Below are 20,351 nucleotides of genomic sequence, written 5' to 3'. Positions count from 1 at the left end.
AATAAATATATTTGCAAATAAAATTACAAATAAAACTATAAATATAATATAAAACTACAATTATAAACGAGTGGATCACAGAAAAGTTCGGACAAATAAGTGGTCTGGGAATATTTTAATTGTACCAAAATACAACACACATTTTATATAAAAGTATTTACACAGTAAATATGAAAAGCAGAAGAAAATAGTGTAAAAGCTAAAAAACTTGAGAAAATATAGAAGAAAAAAAAATGTACACAGATGATGTGAAAAAAATTCCAAGCTTGTATATTTAAAAAAAAAAAAGGAGATTTAAAACATTGTCAGTGTCCTGCACTGAAGAGTGCCAGTTTGTCTGTCGGTATATTAGTCTAACATACAGTCTCAACATCATAAACAAATGCTTATCTGTCAAGAGTTTGTGTTCTTAAAAAAACATGTGTGTGTGTGTGTGTGTGTGTGTGTGTGTGTGTGTGTGTGTGTGTGTGTGTGTGTGTGTGTGTGTGTGTGTGATTAATTAATACAAACTGCACAGTTTAAGATACAGTACAACTTGCAAATAATTGTTAAAAACTTCGAGATAAGAGTTACGGACATTGCAACTGGTGCAAAGATCCCTGACACATGTTTAGCACCTTATTTAGCACCTTAACAACAGGGTATTTATGTCTTCTTACACAGTGGTTGCTTGATATACAACAAAAACAGATAGCTGCTCGTGGTTCATAAAGCTCAGATGTGCAAGATTTCCTGAGAAGAAATTAGACTAATCAGACATTTTTGAGGTGAAGTGAAGAGAAATGGCCGGGGGGAAAAGAACTTAGGTTACATAGTACAGTTCGTCATCATGAAAATGTTGGGAAATTTACACTGTATGCTTCAAACCAGAGTGTGAAAACATGGTGAAAGAGACAGAAATATTTCCTGAGGGTTTATGGCATGTTACATCCAAAGAAATCTGCACCAATGTAGCGCGGGTAACCTTCCAAAACCTTGCGCTGAACTGGGTCAAACTTCCAGTACTGTCGGCGACTGATGAAGATGGCAAAGCCTGTAGAGTATAAAACAGTTTTACACGATCTCTTGCAAGAAAAAGCATAAATGGGAAACGTTTTTGCATTCATAAACCAATGTATTTATACACTGCAATTATAAATTGTAAAGTGAGTGTGCACAAGTAGTATGTCATGTAACAAAACAACTTGATTCAAAACAACTGTCACCGACTGCTGCTGCTGAAATATCGCCCTCTTCTGTCAGAGGTCTGTCACACTCACCAATTACAATTGGCAGAGCAGTGACAAATCAAACGACTGCCTATGACGTTGCTTTCCAATTCCCTCTCCTTGTTTGAAGCACCATAATTTTGAAGCGAATCAATGTGAAGCTCACCAAAATGAGAAAATGACCACAGTACAATTGTAGTACTGAATAAAGAAGCTATGAGTGCCTTTATTCTGTGAACGTGACATGCTGCATCTTTTTGAGTCACTTCGACCCACAAACATATTTTGAGTTTAATCCACTAAAAAAGTCTAGGTATAAAGGCGACTTTCTTGACTTTAAAATGTATATTTTAAATTGAAAAACATCATATGTGTAATTCAGGGCACAATTCAAACGAGATCAAAATATTTGTTGTCTCTCGCCATTGACTACCATACAATATTTTTCCGAAATAAGGTCCCATGGTGGTCCACCGGAAGGGGAGGGACTTAGGCTCTCTATTGACCGTTCGCAAAGACCCGCCCCCTTTAGTTACTGTTGCTATGTCCGACAAGCTACGCCGCTCTCACGCCACTCCATGTTCTCACGCAGTGAAAAATACATCGCGGAGCAGAGAGGACACTGACAACGCGCTGACAGACAGGACAGACCAGGTTACTTTTGATGTGAAACAAACTCACAACTTTCAAATGTGGTAATTTTTTAAAGAACTTTAAACAATAAATACCGTTTTGTGGCTCTTTAATGTGTATGACAGATCGCTGTAGAGTCTCAGTTAAAGGTAGGGTAGGTCAGAATTGTCTAAAAAAACTTTTATTCAAATTTGTTTAAACTGTCTTTATATACCAATACATAATTAAAATGCAAGTACTCTGAAATAGAGAGTATAAAAAATTGAGTGATTCTAGTGTATTTAATCTTCAATAAACACAGCTCATTAATTCCATTCACTCCCACCTAAAAACGGCGCGCACGTGGGCAAAGCCAGTAATAGCGGCGGTAGTCATGGCGACGGAGAGTGACAGTCGCGCAAGCCAATCACTTGTTTCGTCCCGGTAGGAATTAATGAGCTGTGTTTTTTGAAGATTAAATACACTATAGTCACTCAATTTTTATACTCTCTTTTTCAAAGTACTTACATTTTAATTATGTATTGGTATATAAAGACAGTTTAAGCCAATTTGAAAAAAAGTTCTTTAGACACTTCTTACCTACCCAACCTTTAAAGCTCATCTAATCATCTCTTCCTTCTAGTTAATTTATAGCATGAAATAAACATGAATGAACATAAGAAGGAATGTTGTTTTAACCGCGGAAAGACATCAGTACACTCCGTTTTTCAAGTTCAAATCCTCCAACGTTAATTTACTAACTCTCCTGACTGATTTGTCAGACAAAAATGGCGGATTCGGCGGATTATGATTGGTCAGATCGCCTGTCAGTCAAACTCCCAGCGAAGGGTCAATTGCCTACCCTACCTTTAATTCAAAACGATTGGTTCAAAACGGCTGATTCATTCAGAGATTATGCAAGCGATTTATAAATGGGTTATTGAATCAGTCACTCGATTAATTTAAAAACTTTCAACAAACTTTCTTAACTTATGAGACCTGATTTCTTTCATGTTAATATTAACATTCACCGATATGCATTAAAAAGACTGAGCTGGAAGTACCGCGATCATCCTGGAAGGCAGCATCGATCTCATCAGGGACGCCCCGCCAGTCCTGCTGAATGCTGCGTGGGAAGGTTGTGTCCACTCTGTTCTCTTGGGGATCCAAACGCCAGTAGTTTCCTGACTTGAAGAAGTATGTATGGGGGCCGTGGTGCTCCTTTAAGCGCAGTGCAGCCTGAATGTGCGTGACAGGGAGGCCTATAGTCTCCAGAGGGTCTGGTCCAGTTATCTTGTGCTCTGCATCAAACACCCAGTAGTTGGAACCTTACACAGGACACAAGGGAAAGAGTTTGTTATAAATATGACCGCATTATTGTGTGATTTTCATTCAGAGATTTTAATTCAGTGTAAATATATACACAGGGGCAAACAAGCTTTACAAGATAACAAGCAAACAGACGCACCCGGGGAAGACTAATCAACAGGAAAAACTACAAAACTACAAACATGGCCACAGGAACAGGACACAGAAACAAAGAGAGCTAAGAATACACTTCAACATAAAAGTCCTACAAAAAAAAAGACAAAGAATTGGAATCATGACTAGTACATTATGTGAAAAATAGTTATTACATTGGAAAATTGTTATCACATTATGAGCTCAAGATTTTATTACATTTTGACAAAATTATTACATTATAAACATTTGTATTACATTAATAATGTAATACCTATTACATTATGCTTTGTTATTACATTATGAGTTGCTACACTTGGTGAAAAATAACAACAAAATCCTGATATATTTAGCCTTTTGAATGATCAATATTCTAAGATGGCTTAAGAAGATGTTTTTGCCGCAGAAGTTAGCATATAAATCAGTATAAAAATATACTATATAGCCCTCTAAAGCTTTAAAAGGACAGAATCTCAATAGAATACATGAAAAGGTATTATGAAAAAGTGAATTTAAGACATTCAAGATAAAATTGTCTTGACTCAGTCACAGGTGCTCCCTCTAATGGTGAAAAAATGAAGTACATTTACAGCATTATAATGTACCCCATGTTTGACTGACTGAACCTATGCTAGTCTAAATGCACTGAATTTCAACCAAATTCTCATTATTGTAAAGCTCAGTGAAATTCATTCAGAGAAAGTACCATCTCAGCAACAGTAACAACCTACAGCGTACAATTCTGTTTAGATACTGCACTGCACAACACAAGTGTGTGTATCTGTTGTTAGTAGCATTTGTTCTTCATGGTCATGTTTTATCATGCCCTGCATTAGAGGCACAATTCAGGATGCTTCATATATGGGTCAAGGGGAAGTACCGCACCACCAGTCACCATAGATATGTACATAACCAGGCCTGTCTGATCCTGTCCTCCAACCACAAATCACCACAGTCAGCCACCGGTGTTGCACTCACCCACCTTCAAAGAACCAGATATTGCCCTTTTTGTCTTCATAGGCGGCGCCTACTTTCTCTGGAATGCCCCTCCAGTGCCGGGAGGCCAAGGCAGGGTATCCCGCCTGCAGACGGCCCTCCCTGATGCGCCAGGCATAGCTGGCCTTGAAGAAGAACAATTCCCCACGGATTATAGACACAGCATCGAAATCTGTTTGACAAGCGTCAGGCTACAGACAATGACAGCGGGAGAAGAGGAGATGGAATAACGGGAGTGAGAATAAAGGGAGCATATTGATAAACTAATTTACAATACTTCATATTTTAGGAATGTTCTTGGTATAATACAATAACACAATTGTAATACAATAATATTAATAACATTTATTAACACAAAAAAAATTATAATTATGAACTGTCCCTGGAAAAGGAAAATTTAGGTTAAAGTGAAGCACTTACAATGGAGATTAATTATTAATGACATTAATTCTGTTAAAATTTGTATTATTTGAGCTGTAGAGCTGTTTAAATCATCATTTTAGGACATTTTAGGGTTTTTTTAAGTAGTAAACTTGGATATAACTTCACACAGAAAAGGTTAGTAAATGTTTTTTCACACTAAAATGTGATGTTAACACAAACTGTTTACATCTTATGTCTATACTAATGAAATAATGAGTATTTTAACATTAACGGATTGGCCCCATTCACTTCTATTTTAAATGCCTCACCATAACCTCCAATATTATGGATATAATTGGTATTTACCACCATAAATACCAATATTTTTGGTAATAAACATTATGCTGTTGATGTTGCTGCTGACATTCATTTAATTCTTTTCAATGTTAATAATAATTTCTCAAGTGTAATTGACCGCAGATAAACTGTGAAGCGGGATGATGTGTTCGGCGACTCACTGCACTGGTGATAATCTCATTGGTTTCCATAGGGACTTGGGGCGGGGCTTGTGGTCGGGGGCCGTAGAGGTATTGGATCCCTTTCTTGTCATCCTCACTGAGCTGGAGAGGATAGGAGAAGCTGTAAAATGGGGACATGATGGCCCCAGGCACCAAAGAATGCTGTAGACCCAGGACATGGCCAAACTCATGTGTTGCCACCTGAAGAAGGTCTGTTCCTGTAGGATGACAAATGAAATTATCCTTTTTCTTCACACAAATCTGATTTGGTTTTCAAATGTGATCTTAAGGAATGATTGCCATTTTGTTTTTCTAATCTCTTCTGATCTGTGCTTCTACATCAGTTTCTGTAGTAATGATGTAAACGTTAGCAGGATGCCGAGAGGCTTTCTTATCCAACAGCTGAGTGTTGCTGTGGAATGAGAGACATAAAACTAGAAAATTTGCCCCTGCTTATGTCTGTCATGACATCTCACTGAGGTGCTGAACCGAAACCGCTCCCTAGTATCCACTATATGGTGCACTATATCAGGTGTCGGCCATTTTGTAGTGGTGTCCGAATTCTGAGTGAGCAACATCATTCCCTACATTCATTCACTACTTTTACCCACAATCCTCTCTGAATTTGAGTGTACATTCGAAGTACACTTGCTGAAGCACTATTTCCCACAATCCAATGCGGAGAGGACTGAGCACGTTTCGTTCATTTCGTTGACTCCTTGCAGATATAGTGCACTCAAATGCCATACACTATATAGGGATTAGTGAATGAGTGAACGAGTGAGCGGTTTCGGACACAGCTAAAATGTATTTTAAGCAACATTACACATTAAAACAAACTTGTATGGTCACACATGTCACACCTCAAATGATTAAAAGAAATCAGATTTTAATCGGTATGATTGGTTTAATCAGTGAAATGTGGATCGTGTTTGAGATTTGTGTCAGATATGCAAAAAAAAAAAAAAAAAAAAATCTGCTTGTCTGCACAAAGTCTTAAAGCGATTCAGAGATGAATCAGAACTTTACAGGTAATTCTTTATAGGTGTGTTGAAAGCATAATCTATGATACATTCACTGATTTACTGATCCCAAGAATGTGTTATCTGTATCAGGGATTTACAGTTTTCCAAGAAAGTGGCAGGCAGTGAAGCAGTAAGATGAGGATTTTATCTTTACCACTTACCAAGTTCATTGCCCACCGTCCAGGACTCATCATAGTCAAAATGAATGTCTCCCTCCCGGTGCGTCCTTGGGAAAAAAGCATGAGCCAGGATCCCACCAGGGCCATCAAATGGCAAATTATCACCATGCCAGTACCTATAGGATATATAGTAATAATGAAACGTTTTTCCATATATTAATTTCTTTAGTTTTATACCTAAAGACATGCATATGAAAACATGAAATTAAAATGAATATCAGGGGTCAAGAAAAAGCTATTTTATTCTGCTATCTTGAGATTGCATGTCCAGCAGAATGGACTCTACCAGTTGGGTCAGTGAGATTTTTTTTAACCAATACTTTTATTCAGCAAGGATGCATTGATCAGAAGTGACAGTAGAGACATTTATAAGTTTAGCAAAGTTTTATATTTCGAATATATGCTGTTCTTTTTTCTATTCCTAATAGAATTCTGAATTATTTTTATCACGGTTTCCACAAAAATATTACGCAACTGTCTGCAACATTCATAATAATAAGAAATGTTTCTTGAGCAGCAAATCAGAATAATAGAATGATTTCTGATCATGTGACACTGAAGACTGGAGCAATGATGCAGAAAATTCAGCTTTGCCGTCACAGGAATAAATGACATTTGAACATATATTCAAACAGAAAACAGATAAAGAATAGAAAACATTTTTCAAAATAATACTATTTTTACTGTATTTCTGATCAAATAAATGCAGCCTTCTTGAGCATAATAGACTTCTTTCAAAAATATAAAAAATTCTTACAGATCCTAAACTTTTGAACAGTAGTGTATGTTATACTGTACTGTATATACCATATTATACTGCACTGTACTGTACTATACTATATCATCTGTACTTTACTTGTTTTGTCCTTTATTATAATGTGCTGTTCTATACTATCATTCTATATTACAGTTATACTGAATACTAAACTAATACTCACTTTATCTTGTAATGCTTGTATTATTGGACACTTTGTTTGCAGGATAAAGTAATCAAAGATGACAAATACATCTATGAAGAGGGGATTTCAGAAATAACTGTAACAGAGAACATGATTTTGCATGGTACTGCATTTATGCCAACTGATGTCACTATGAAGTCTTATTAGTGGTTTAGGAAGATAAAGATGAGCTGGAGCCCTAAAGCAAAAATTACAAAATTCCCAATCCTTCACTTTGTATTTTTGTTGCATAGTGAAATGTGTTTGTTTTTCTTACCTTGTGAAGTCAATGACTATGTCGGCCTCTTGGTTGCTAACCTCAGTAAAGGTGAGAGGTGTGACATCACTCCAGACCTTGAGAGCTTCCTGTAAAACTCGCCTCACTTTATCCTCGCTCATCTGCCACGGGAAGCGCTGGATTCTGAACACAGAATTTGAGAAATGCTCAAAGTTTATCAACATGTGATCACTTTTGCTCCTGCATAAACACATTGTGTTTCAGACCACCGGTCTTTCACTGCTGGACCACCAACTGACACAAACCCACATTAGAGACCGCCAGTGATTCGTCTTTATTATTCATCACCATAGGCATCTGTCTGGTGAGCATGTCACATGACCTCATAATGTGCTCTGATTGGTTATTTTATGAGCATAATGAATCTGCGGTTGTAGTGGTATTATGTGTGCAGCTTTATGACCCAGTTCTCTGACAGGAGCAGAACTCACCAGGAATCATGTAACTTCAGACACCGTATCATATCAGACTGTTCTTGATCTTCACTAACAATTTGGGCAAAACGTTTTATTATAGTCCTGCACACAAATGTGAGCACTTAATTGAGCATTCTTCAAATGTTTGTGTTGAACAGCAGTAATAATTTGTGTAGCTCAAGTTAACAGGAACTTATAAAAGCTGTTTCTACTTGTATCTGAGATTATTTAGAAATGCGCATTTTAATAAAGGAAGCCAAGCTTTATCAGAGGGCCCACACACCTGTCTGTGTCATGGAATGTGTCTCGATTCATTCAGCCCCTCCGGCTTAGAATTTGATACCATTTTGTGTTCTTGTGTTTATGCTTTTCCCATTTCTGGGGTTCTCAGAAGCACAAGTCTTCATAGTTGGGTAAACTTCTATAGCAGTGAATGGAAACTACAACAAAACTATTTTTGTGTTCTTATATGCTCCAATATAGCAAAATAAAAAATTCACAATAGCATTACTATGACTATATTGTAATACGTATATTCTGTTAAGTTCAGTTTGAGTCTTGTTTTCTTTGTTTCTGTTTCCTGCCTGCCTGAGTTCTTGTTAGTCTCCTTGATTAGTCATTCTTTTCAGCTGTTTCCTAATTAGATCCCTTTGTTCCATGTATTTAAGTTCCATGAGTGTTTGTGATTAAAGTTTATTTTGATTCTCCTTCGTTGTGCGAATTATATTCACAATCACAACCATTATGTATATATATATATATATATATATATACACACACACACACACACACACACACACACACACACATATATATATATATATATATATTAGGGCTGTCAAACGATTAATCGCATCCAAAATAAAAGTTTGTGTTTACATAATATATGTGTGTGTATGGAGTATAATTATTTTCTATATATAAATACACACACATGCATATATATTTAAGAAAAATGTGTTATTTATATGTAAAATATTTATATATAATATAAATTATATATAATATAAATATATATACACAGTATATACATGCAAATATTTCTTAAATATATACATGCATGTGTGTGTATTTATATATAGAAAATAATTATACACCGTACACACACATATATTATGTAAAAACAAACTTTTATTTTGGATGCGATTAATCGCGATTAATCGTTTGACAGCCCTAATATATATATATATATATATATATACATACTATATTTCAATGTAAACATCTAGTTTATCTTATACTGTCTCATTCTAATCCACATTGTACACACCCTTGTACTATTCAGCCATAAAACTGTTACACAAAGAACAATCCAGAGCGACACGACCATAGAAAGAAAACAGTGTATACATCTTCCACCGGATACATCCACACTGCGCTGCCTGTGAATAGATTTTTGTACAAATGTGGCTGATTACTTTCTTTTTCAAAGACGGGCCTTTTCTCCCTCACAGGTCTGACTATAATGCCCCTGCATTCCTCCACATAAACTGTCTGCTTAGGTATGATCAGAACAGAGATAGAAAGTGATATCAGCGTACAAACATCACTATTAATTCAGATATTGAAAAAATTGGGGAAATGACTATTTTGTTGAAAACAAAAAGGCTCTGAGACACTCCCTGCATCCCAATGTCCATACTATCCATCCTAAATAGTATGTGAGATTAGAATAAGAGTGTCCCAAAGCATTGTATGTTGAAAAGAGTATGTCAAAAGTCCCCGGATGGTCTACTATTTCCGGTAGATTTTAGGCTAATATTGCCCAAAACCCATTGCGCTTTGGAGGAGGAACTAACACAAGCAAAATGTGTTAAAAAACTACAAAGAATGGTGGATATGCACGGCCGACGGTGAGAGGTTTTTATGTTATCCGTGTTATACTTGTGACCCTGGATCACAAAAGTCACAAGTCGCACGGGTATATTTGTTGCAATAGCCAACAATACATTGTATGGGTCAAAATTATCGTATTTTCTTTTATGCCAAAAATCATTAGGATATTAAGTAAAGATCATGTTCCATGAAGATATTTAGTAAATTTCCTTCCGTAAATATCTAAAATATTTATTTTTGTGAGTGAATGCAGCACAATCGCGAACATAAATGGACAACTTTAAAGGCGATTTTCTCAATGTTTCGATTTTTTTGCACCCTCAGATTCCAGACTTTCAAATAGTTGTATCTCGGCCAAATATTGTCCTATCCATACATCAATGGAAAGCATATTTATTCAGCTTTCATATGATGTATAAATCTCAATTTCATAAAATTGACCCATGTGACTGGTTTTGTGGTCCAGGGTCACATTTCATCTGCAATAACAATGTGGACTTTTATCAAGATCCGTTTTGCCATTAACTTTTAAATGCATCATTATGCATTAATATGAGGAGAGTTCTCTGTAAGAAAGACCCGTGACTGCAGATCAACGTGCTACTGCATTTCTCTCCGATATGGTAGGAAATAATAATGAAAGGATTTTAATTGTGACAAGATGATTGACAGGCCAGTTTACTGTGACAGGACGCGACAGAGAGCAACTGTTAAAGACTTAATTGTATGACGTGATAGTATGTCCCAAAGCTTGTGCACTCTTTTGCTACACACTCAAAAGTATCTACTTTTTCTTCACAAGGTTTAAACAAGGTCCAGATCTTTTCAGTTGCTGCGTCTCAATTCGCCTACTTATACTACGCCCTAAAAGTATGTAGTATAAGTATGCAAATTGAGACGCAGCAATTGAAAAGATCTGGACCTTGTTATTCTTCACAAAGAAAAGTAAAAAAAGAAGAAGAAAAAAAAAGAAGCTAAGTGTTTTGTTAAAGAACGTAAATGTGTTGGACAACAATCATCAAAACAATAAAAAAGACCCTTTTCTAAAATGTGTGATTATAATAATAATAATAAAATATTTTAATATTACAATAATAATATAACAATAATAATTGTGTGTTTTATATAATAATAAGTATTATTATTATTATTTTATATTTGGCAAATGCTTTTATCCAAAGCGACAGGAACAAAAGCAATTTCTCACAGAGCCAACAATATTCATTGTATACAATTCTAGAAAGCTATCAGGATTATTATTATTATGATGATGATTATTGTTGTTGTTAAATAATAAATTATAAAACATGTAATAAATGTTTTTAAGGGATTTCATCCAATATGGGATCACTGTTATTTTAGTATCCCTGACTGAGATTCCTTTAAAGTTTTTTTTTTTTTTTTTTTTAAATATGTCAATATTTAATTTCAGTAAAACTTTTATTTCAGTTTAAGTTTGAGTTATTTTTTGTATCAAGTTGAACTAAATTAAAGGAAGAAAATGTTGCCATTAAAGTTTTATATATTTTATTTCCGTTAACATGTATTTTAGTTAACTATAATAAAACTATACTAATCCTGGATGCAACATGCCCCCACAAACTTTTAATCACTTGTTATTATTTATCTATTATTGATATTATTATGGAGTGAATGGAATAACAGGAAGGTCTAAAGCACCTACTGAATATTAATGAAATCGTACAATTAATATCCATGATGTTAATAATTATGCCCCCCCCCCCATATATATATATATTAAATTTTTTTAGTTTTCTTGTACACCTTACTTGTAAGTGAGGCCAGTTTTTGGCCAGCGTCCTCCAAAAATCACAAAGCGTTTCTGTCGGGGGTGCCTGCTGAGATGCACCTCTCTCTGGTCAGGGTAGTCTGGGACGCCACAGCGCAGTGGACCTACACCCCCAGAGCTGTTCCTGAGCGGCTCACCCTTTGCTTGAGGTTTAAAGGTGTCCTGAGGGTGGTGGAGGTGGACCCTGTCTCTCCTCTTCTCAGAGAGCGAATGAGGAATCTGTGGCAAACTCTGTTATGGAAAGATGGAAGACCTGCATGAACTTATTGGTAATGGACAACAATGGACAGTGTGTTGTAATGCTCTTGTGAGAGTAAGTGAAGTTTAACGCAAGCTCAATGAAGTGAATAAAGTTGACACTACTGTTAAAATTTTTTTAAAATCTGTTTAATATATTTTGTAACAGTAGTGTTAATATATATATATATATATATATATATATATATATATATATATATATCTTTTTTTTTTTTTTTTTTTTTTTTTTTTTACATACTGACCAAAGGAAACAGTTCATGATAATGAACATAAACTATATTAAGGAACATTAAATAAAAACAAACAAGCCAAGCGGACCTAATCTGATACAAAAAGAAAAGTCATGTTTTTCCCATGGTTGATGCGGTTTACTAACTGTGAGATATGATTGCGGATGGACTGCTTAGTGTCCCTAAACATACTTTGGAGGAAATGGCTGTTCATTAACATGGGCGTTAAAAACAGAGAAGAATGCCTTGGGCAGCACTGTGGTGCTTTTAGCCAGATTTTTTGAGGCATTTACAGAGGTTTTAAACTTCAGGATGTTTCAGCTTTCATTTACAGTCTCGCGTTTTACCCACTTTTACCAACCCCAGATGTCTCTAAATACTTACATAAAATCATAAGAACCAAAATGTATTTCAAAAAGTGACAAATGTAACAATTTGAAGATTTTAAGTTTTTACAATGGGACTTTTATGTTATTGTTATGTCTTCCTTTGGACTAGAAGAAAAAAGCACAGTCCTGACAAGATTGTTGGCGCCCTTGTTTTTTCCCCCGACTGGTTTACAACATATTATAAAATGTTTAGGACGTTTACAAAAAAAAACGGCAAACAGGCTTAACGATTTCCCCTCTGTGACCCTGTGTCTCTCTCCCAGGGACGGAGGCTCATCGGTGACTCCTCATGCGTGAGCAAGAGCTGCTATATTGGAGACAATGCCCAGCAGGAACTATGGAATGTGCCCTGGTCTCTGAGCGAGACTTTCTACCAGCACACTGATTTCAAACATGTGCACAGACAGTTCAGGTTCATTATGCTCTTTGTGTTTTGGACTAAGTTGCAGGTATTGCTTACTGTATACTTAATACACTTATGGGTCAATGACAAATAGGGGTGTCCACAATAAGAAACATTCTAGTTTAAAATGCACGTCAAGTTCTTAGAAATGTATGTTGCTTTCGCAAAACACACCTACAGCTCATGAAACGTCTATATTCAGACATATTCTTCTATCTAAATATTCTTCTTCTAATATTCTAAAATGGCGTATGGCATCATCTTTTTTCACTTAACCCTCAATTGGTCCTTGGGGTCTATATGACCCCAAGCGACTTTTCTTTAATAAAAAAAAATGGTTCCCTTCATCTCAGTGGAATAAAATTTGGTGACTTTTCCTACATTATCTATCTATACACACAGAAAAAAACTGGGCTTGATTCGGTCGTTCTAAAGGTATGTAAAAAAAAAAGTCACAAATCTGTCCCTTGGGGTCAATATGACCCCACATTGAAATGAATGGGAAAATCGAAGAAAAAATGTTTTTTATTTTTCATTTGTCAAAAAAAATATATAAATCCAGAATAAATCTGAAAATTTCAATACCACAATGAAGTCCTGGTACTAGAGCACAAATGAAATGTGGAACAAACATGACCACTTGCACACACACATGTTCGCGCACACAAACACACACACAGGTCTGACTCCAAAAGAAAGCATTTTTATAGAAATTGACAAATAAAATCAATAATTCCAGCATAAATCTGAAAATTCTCACACATAAATGAAGGCCTGGTACTAGAGCACTAATGCAATGTGGAATGAACATTATCACACACACATATGCGCCCACACAGACACAGACACAAATACACACATAGACAGAGAAAGGGTGTGACTGCAATAGAGAGCATTTTTACTGAAATTGTGAAATAAAATCAATAATTTCTGCATAAATCTAAAAAATTTCACACATAAATGAAGGTATGGTATGAGAGCACAAATGCAACGTGGAAAGAACATGACTACACACAGATCAAATACACACAGAGAGACAAACAATAAAGATATTATTGCAAATTTATATAGCATTATTGCAATAATAAGACACTTCAAAAGACCTCAAACAACAACAAAAAAAAATTCTAAACTTTTTAAAATACATTAAATCAGTATTTTGTCAATGTTTAAATATGTAATTCATAAAAAAAGCTATTATAAGAGCATTAAGTCACATCCAGAAAAATGAATGGATCTCTATGGGGCCTCTGCTGGAAGTATATGGTAATTACACTTTGTGGCTAAAACTATATTAGCTACAAAAAAACATCTAACCAGCAGATGGCAGAATTATGCATCTAACACCTAGATCAATATCCAGAAACAACTCATAGTTAAATTTGATCATCATTAATGTGTTTTTTTCATAAAAAAACTATATTTCATATGTATGCTAATGGTGTAGTTGAGGAATTTTGCAGTAAATAGGTAAAAAAGTACTTCATATCCCCCAAAACACAGCATTAATGAATAGATGAGAAGTAAACAAAAAAAAACATATATTATTTGTATAATTAAAAATGTATATTTTTTGTCCAATTTCTCTATCAATTGTTGGGGTCATATAGACCCCAAAGACCAGATTTGTAAACCGGAAACGAAGACCTTATGAGGGTTAAAATATTTACGCTAAGCACTTACCCTCAATCAAATGTCATGGACCAAACTGGCTACAAAGAGAAATTCAAAGCAGATGCTTGATTAAATTGATTATTTTCTCAGTTGTTTATCTCATCATAACATCTGACAGCATCATGACTCCTGACCTATCAGCGGGAGAGATCGGACATTATGCTGGAATAACACACACATTCCACATCTGGCACACACAAAGATGAGGTGCTTTCTGCATTGTTCATTTACAATGCATGTTTTTAGAACTCCAGTTCAAAGTTTATGTGTATGATCCACTTCTCAAAAATGGAGGGCAAGTTAGGACACATTTGACTATACTATGCAGGGGGGAATGAAGTCAACACAATAGGTTGTTTTTTCATGTGTGTGAGTGTGTGTGTAATCTAAAGAGAAAGCACTGCCCAAGGTGCCTTGATGTTATGCCAGAACACAATCCCCAATGTTTAAGCAGTTTATTTCATTAAATGTCCGAAGAGATTAAAGCAACAAAATTGCACTTTATATACACAAAATGGAAACCAAGCGGCCATAGAAAGGAATGCTATGGGTTTACTGCAATTAATGGAAGTAAGATCAGAGTGAATTTTGAAATATGTGTGAGAATGTAGCTGTCCACTTTTATCAACTCTGTTTAAATGAACCGTCTGACCCTAGAGCTACTGAAAATACCTTTTAGAGTGGGATCAAAATTCTGGGTCAGTGGTTAATGGGTTCACAGTCATCAGACAGGGAGAAAAAAACTTGCCTCAGAGAGTTTGAAAGCTAGCCAACAATGCTTTCTGATTCATTTTTTAATGCTGGAAATATTTAGAGTCAGCGTTTTGCCTGTATAGTTCGACTTAATTCATGTTTCAGATACGCCTCCCAGACAAAGCCAAGTTATAAATGCTCCTGTCTCCTTTCATGTGTGGTTAAATTTGCCAGTGGAGGTCTGTGCTTGAGCCTCACTCCCATAGAACACAGCCTGTCTCTGCCTAGAGCTCCCACGTCCCCCCGCCTCTCTCCCGTGTTCACACGTGCTTTCAGCACAGGGGAAATCCTGATAAGAGGACCTGACATGGTGCATCTGAGTGCATCTTGTTTGCCCCTATGTGCTGTTTCCCAGAACTATGCCCTAGATTACTGGCAAAACACCAGCAGAGATCCAGAATCACCAAATTAAGGGTTAATGATATCTGAACTCAGAAACCTTTGTTGAGGAAGATTGATAAGAAAGAGTGATATTGTGTGAATATGGGACCATTATGTTGCAAAAAATTTCAAGTTCTTGTATTGCATAATGGATAGGATTTTTTTCATTGCTTTCAACTAACTGAAAGTACAAGCCACTTTCAGTAGTAAAACAGTGATTTAAGGCTAATACTTTAAAGTGATTCAAGCCCTAAGTTTAAACCCAAAATGGCCAAAAAAAAATTTTTTTTTCCATTCTATTTATGCAACCACTGGAAGACGTAGGACTGTTTGGGAAAAATGTTTGTAAACAATTATTATTTTTATCAGTTTGATGACTAGTAATGCAAAAGTAATGCACATTTAACTCATAAAGCAAGATAATTTCAGGAACAACTGAGTCGGTCTCCTTAAAAGATTACTGCTTTAAGTAAAATTTAATGTAAAAGGATCATGGTGTATGTTGGAATATGTATGATTTAGTATATTTACACATTTATCAAAAGTGCTTAAAGCCTTTTGACCCTATGGTTAGAGTGCAGGATCAAAGATATGAGTTACTGTCCATCTGGTTTACAGACATCAGACAGGGTGAGTAAAAGAAAAGCTAATCCTTACACCAACATATCACAACTCTTCATGGCAAGATAAATGAAGCTTTAAAGGATTACCATTTGAACAAATATTCACAGGTAAATCCCCTAGAAGCTGCAGCTGACTTTGGGAGTGATGAGCGGTCCAGTGCAGGACTGAAGGAGACTTTCAAGTAGCTTTCAGTGATAAGCTCCCAGATACTGTTTATGCACCAGTGCTCATGTTAAACTTTATCCCCAGCAGCTCAGTCCTCTATATCTACCAGCTGTAGTAAATGTTTCAAAGTTTGGGTCAATGCTTGAAGGATTTTGGCACCTGGTTTATTCACATAAAACTATTTTCTCCCTCTCCCACACACACATATTCCTGCTCTGGCACATCCAGGAAGTCATGAAACTGATATCATGCTTTCCTTGAATGACCCTGACAAAATCACAGCGGGGGCATTTTCCCAATAAGTTAAGGTGAGTGAGCCTTATAATCTTGACTAATATACATAAACCACAATGTTCCTTGTGTTGTGATGGAAATGCTGTTTGGTTTGCAGGTGATTTCACTTTTAAACTTTTAATTCTACAATATGTAACTTTTGGCCCTCCAGTGGTTTGTTTTTGTCATTTTGTGAGTTTGGCTTCATCTCTGCTATTCTAAGCGGATGATGGTTTGCGGTGTACCCTTGGTTGCAGGTGATTTTATGAGAGCGAAAGTCATTACATTACATTACATTACATTGTGACATCAAAACTCCCCGGCTTTCTTCACCAAAAAATAAGTCTTTAAGCCACTACCACAAGTCTACTGCACAATTCACACACTATAGGAGCCGGACCGGACAAACCTTTTCTTAATTTACAGACATGACGTAAACATTCACTGACAAATTGCATAATTTCACATGTAGTCTTAAGTTAAGATGGAGATCATTTCAAGATGACCAAACAGATAAGGTTCTGATTTACATTTCTGTTATACACAGTATCTAATTTGATCATACATAAAACTTTATTAAAATTTAATCATATAAACCTTGCACCAAATTGAGGCTTAATTTTTCCCCAAAAAATTAAATTAACAGAATATATTACATAAGCACCAACAGACCCAATAAAACTGCTCTTAAAGGAGAACTCCGGTCAATTTTAACATTGAGCTCATTTTTTTGTACATTTGGAGTGCTGTCAATACAGAGAACAACGACAAAAATCGGTGTTGCCTACACCGAGTTATTCTATTTTTAAAATTTGCACCCTGTTGACTTCAATGGGGCAAGTACTAAACCTGCTTTTAGCCTCTTAACATCCTTGATGTGTCATTACAAGTGCACAGAAAATGTGAGTGATTCCTTCTGAGTGAACACGAGTTAATCTGACTGCAGTAGATGTGAAAGAAATGTATAAAAATGATGTTATTTAAGCCAGCGCAAATACCTTTGTTTACATCCTGTTTTTCGGTTGAAGTCCAAAGTAGTCGATTGCAGAGTTCACACGCATAGGTTTAATACCTATGATCACGCGCGTGAACTCGGCAATCGACTACTTTGGACTTCAACCGAAAAACAGGATGTAAACAGGTATTTGCGCTGGCTTAAATAACATCATTTTTATCCATATCTTTCACATCTACTGCAGTCAGACTCACTCGTGTTCACTCAGAAGGAATCACTCACATTTTCTGTGCACTTGTAATGACACATCAAGGATGTTAAGAGGCTAAAAGCAGGTTTAGTACTTGCCCCATTGAAGTCAACAGGGTGCAGATTTTAAAAATAGAATAACTCGGTGTAGGCAACACCGATTTTTGTCGTTGTTCTCTGTATTGACAGCACTCCAAATGTACAAAAAAATGAGCTCAATGTTAAAATTGACCGGAGTTCTCCTTTAAATAGCACAGTCCCAGTACAAAATAATCGTAACTGGAACAAGGACAATGCGGTTTCTCACATTCCCTAAATTCTCTCTACAGTAGGCTATGCATCCATGTGTGAGAGAGAGGGAGTGTGTGTCCCTCCAGATGGCACAGAAACACAAACTTGCCCATGCCTGCACAATCCCTCGCTCTTTTGTCATCGCCGAGGGAACAAACTGACAGCATTATATACAAATTTTACACCTGAGTCATCATAAACACAACATTAAAAAGCAATTCTTCAGTACTCAGATTATGATCACAGGTAGGTCATTGTAATAAGCAAACAAACACTTCAAATATGGGGCATAAATAAAAATTAGGTCATTTTTGTTGATTAGGTAATTTTATTAAGCAAGCAAACACTTCAAATGTGTAGCACAGTAAGGTTGTTAGTATATTTTAAATTGATGGAAAATACAGCATTTAATGGCAGTTAAACAGTTAAATGAGACTAACTTGCTCTCATAAGCATTCTTTACTAATCCTGAATCATAAAACGTTAACAATCCCAGATGAAAATAACAGGTTCTGGCTCGTAATTGTAGAGGCTTCAGACGACGTTTTACAATTTATGATTTATGATGATTATGTATAACCCAATATGCGAGTCTGGTAACAAGCCAAATCTCAACAAATTTAGCTTTGTTAATGTTGCCCTATTTGTCATGTTACATGAAAGTAAAATAAAATGCATATTATTAGACTTTTTTCAAGTAAAACTCAAACTTTAAAACTTTGTGGCAAGTTACAACGGTAAAACGTAAAATAACTTAACAGCAGCCTACCGGTTTTCAAGAGCTGGAACGAAACAATAGGCTACATCAAATGTAAGAAATAAGAGTACTGGCATTAATAAACTCACCGGGGGCTCTTTGTGCTTCATCAGCCCTCGCCCCCCATGCAAAGGCATGCATCTCACGGTCAGGAGCACATGCAGAGCGAAAGCGCCTGACAGAAGCCCGGAGACCCGCATCCTCCTCCTGTATCCTCGAGCTCCACTGCTGGAAGTGGAAATGCGATGGGAGGTAGCGGTGCAAACAACTCGCGCAATGCCTGTGCTTGCTGCTGCGGAGACTGCAGTAATTTATATGCAATGATTTCTTTGTTCTCTTTCCTCAAATACACCGGCTTTTTTTCTTATGGGCCGGAGTGACAATTATTCCCCGGTCTCATCACGTGACTTTTAACTCTTGCCTCTGAAGTGAGCTGATCAATAGCCTGCAGCCTAAATCTAGTGCATACGAAAACTCCCTAATTCGGTCAGATTTGGATAACTTCCAAATGTAATTTCAACTAGAACTGCGTGTTCTCTAAATGTGTAACATTTTAGGGAAAGACTAATATTTTAGATAGGCCTATCTAAGATTTACAGGGGAATAAACTGTAGAATAATCTATTTGGTTAGCGCTATATTAAAGAACATTTGTACAATACATACAAAGTCGCATTTGATTTGATTCTCCTCTTAACCACTAGATGGCACAAAAAATTACCGCAGCACTTTCCTAAACATCCGCGTTTATACGATGCACATGGAAATGTGGCTGATCCTTGACACAGTCGTGGGCAGCGAAGCAAATTGATTCTATGCTAAATTGATCTATAAAAAAATTACATAGATTTAAGTAGCAAATGAGAATTGCTAAAATTATTGAATAGGCAATGTAAAGTAGACTAATTATTTTCTATTTTGTGCTTGTAAACATTCTCAGCTCTATGTAGGTAGTCCACACGTTATTTCATAATTGCAAGCAGTTATGCAGAATAAAATGATGACAAGGGAATTAAACTGTGGAAGGGCGATTCAGCATCTGGCATCCTTTACATGAACACACAAACCCATGATGGTCACACTCACACACACACACTCCAACCACATAGGTTAAGTAGCTTAACGAATGATACACTCCCAGCCTATAACAGCGAGAGGCTGACCCAACAGTAACACTCTGGTAAACAGAAAACACAAATGAACTAGTAAAGCATATTATAACAGTATGCACTTGCAAGCGTTTAACACATGCAAGCACCAAACTGATGAATAAACAAGTGACATCTGTCA

At 36.1% G+C, this 20,351-nt stretch overlaps 1 protein-coding gene across 1 annotated transcript; it reads right to left on the bottom strand.

Annotated features, from left to right (window-relative positions):
• Positions 1-101: 101 nt before the first annotated feature.
• mmp11a (matrix metallopeptidase 11a) lies at positions 102-19,487 on the bottom strand. Its single transcript, XM_079898001.1, has 8 exons — positions 19,152-19,487; positions 11,641-11,891; positions 7,578-7,721; positions 6,345-6,478; positions 5,159-5,376; positions 4,264-4,468; positions 2,885-3,148; positions 102-1,033 (listed from the first exon to the last, which is right to left on the bottom strand). The coding sequence occupies exons 1-8, from the start codon at positions 19,260-19,262 to the stop codon at positions 915-917; spliced, it is 1,446 nt and encodes a 481-aa protein (XP_079754127.1). The 5' UTR covers positions 19,263-19,487; the 3' UTR covers positions 102-914.
• Positions 19,488-20,351: the final 864 nt, after the last annotated feature.

Source organism: Squalius cephalus (assembly GCF_949319135.1).
Source record: "Squalius cephalus genome assembly, chromosome: 16".
Lineage (NCBI taxonomy): Eukaryota > Metazoa > Chordata > Actinopteri > Cypriniformes > Leuciscidae > Squalius > Squalius cephalus.
This window is presented reverse-complemented; position numbering and strand designations above follow the sequence as displayed.

Excerpts from the sequence above, each read along its gene's own strand:
- mmp11a (XM_079898001.1), bottom strand. The coding sequence starts at position 19,262 with ATGCGGGTCTCCGGGCTTCTGTCAGGCGCTTTCGCTCTGCATGTGCTC. Across the intron at positions 6,479-7,577 it reads ATAGTCATTGACTTCACAAG|GTACTGGCATGGTGATAATT; the intron begins GTAAGAAAAACA and ends TATATCCTATAG. Across the intron at positions 5,377-6,344 it reads GACGGTGGGCAATGAACTTG|GAACAGACCTTCTTCAGGTG; the intron begins GTAAGTGGTAAA and ends GTCATCCTACAG.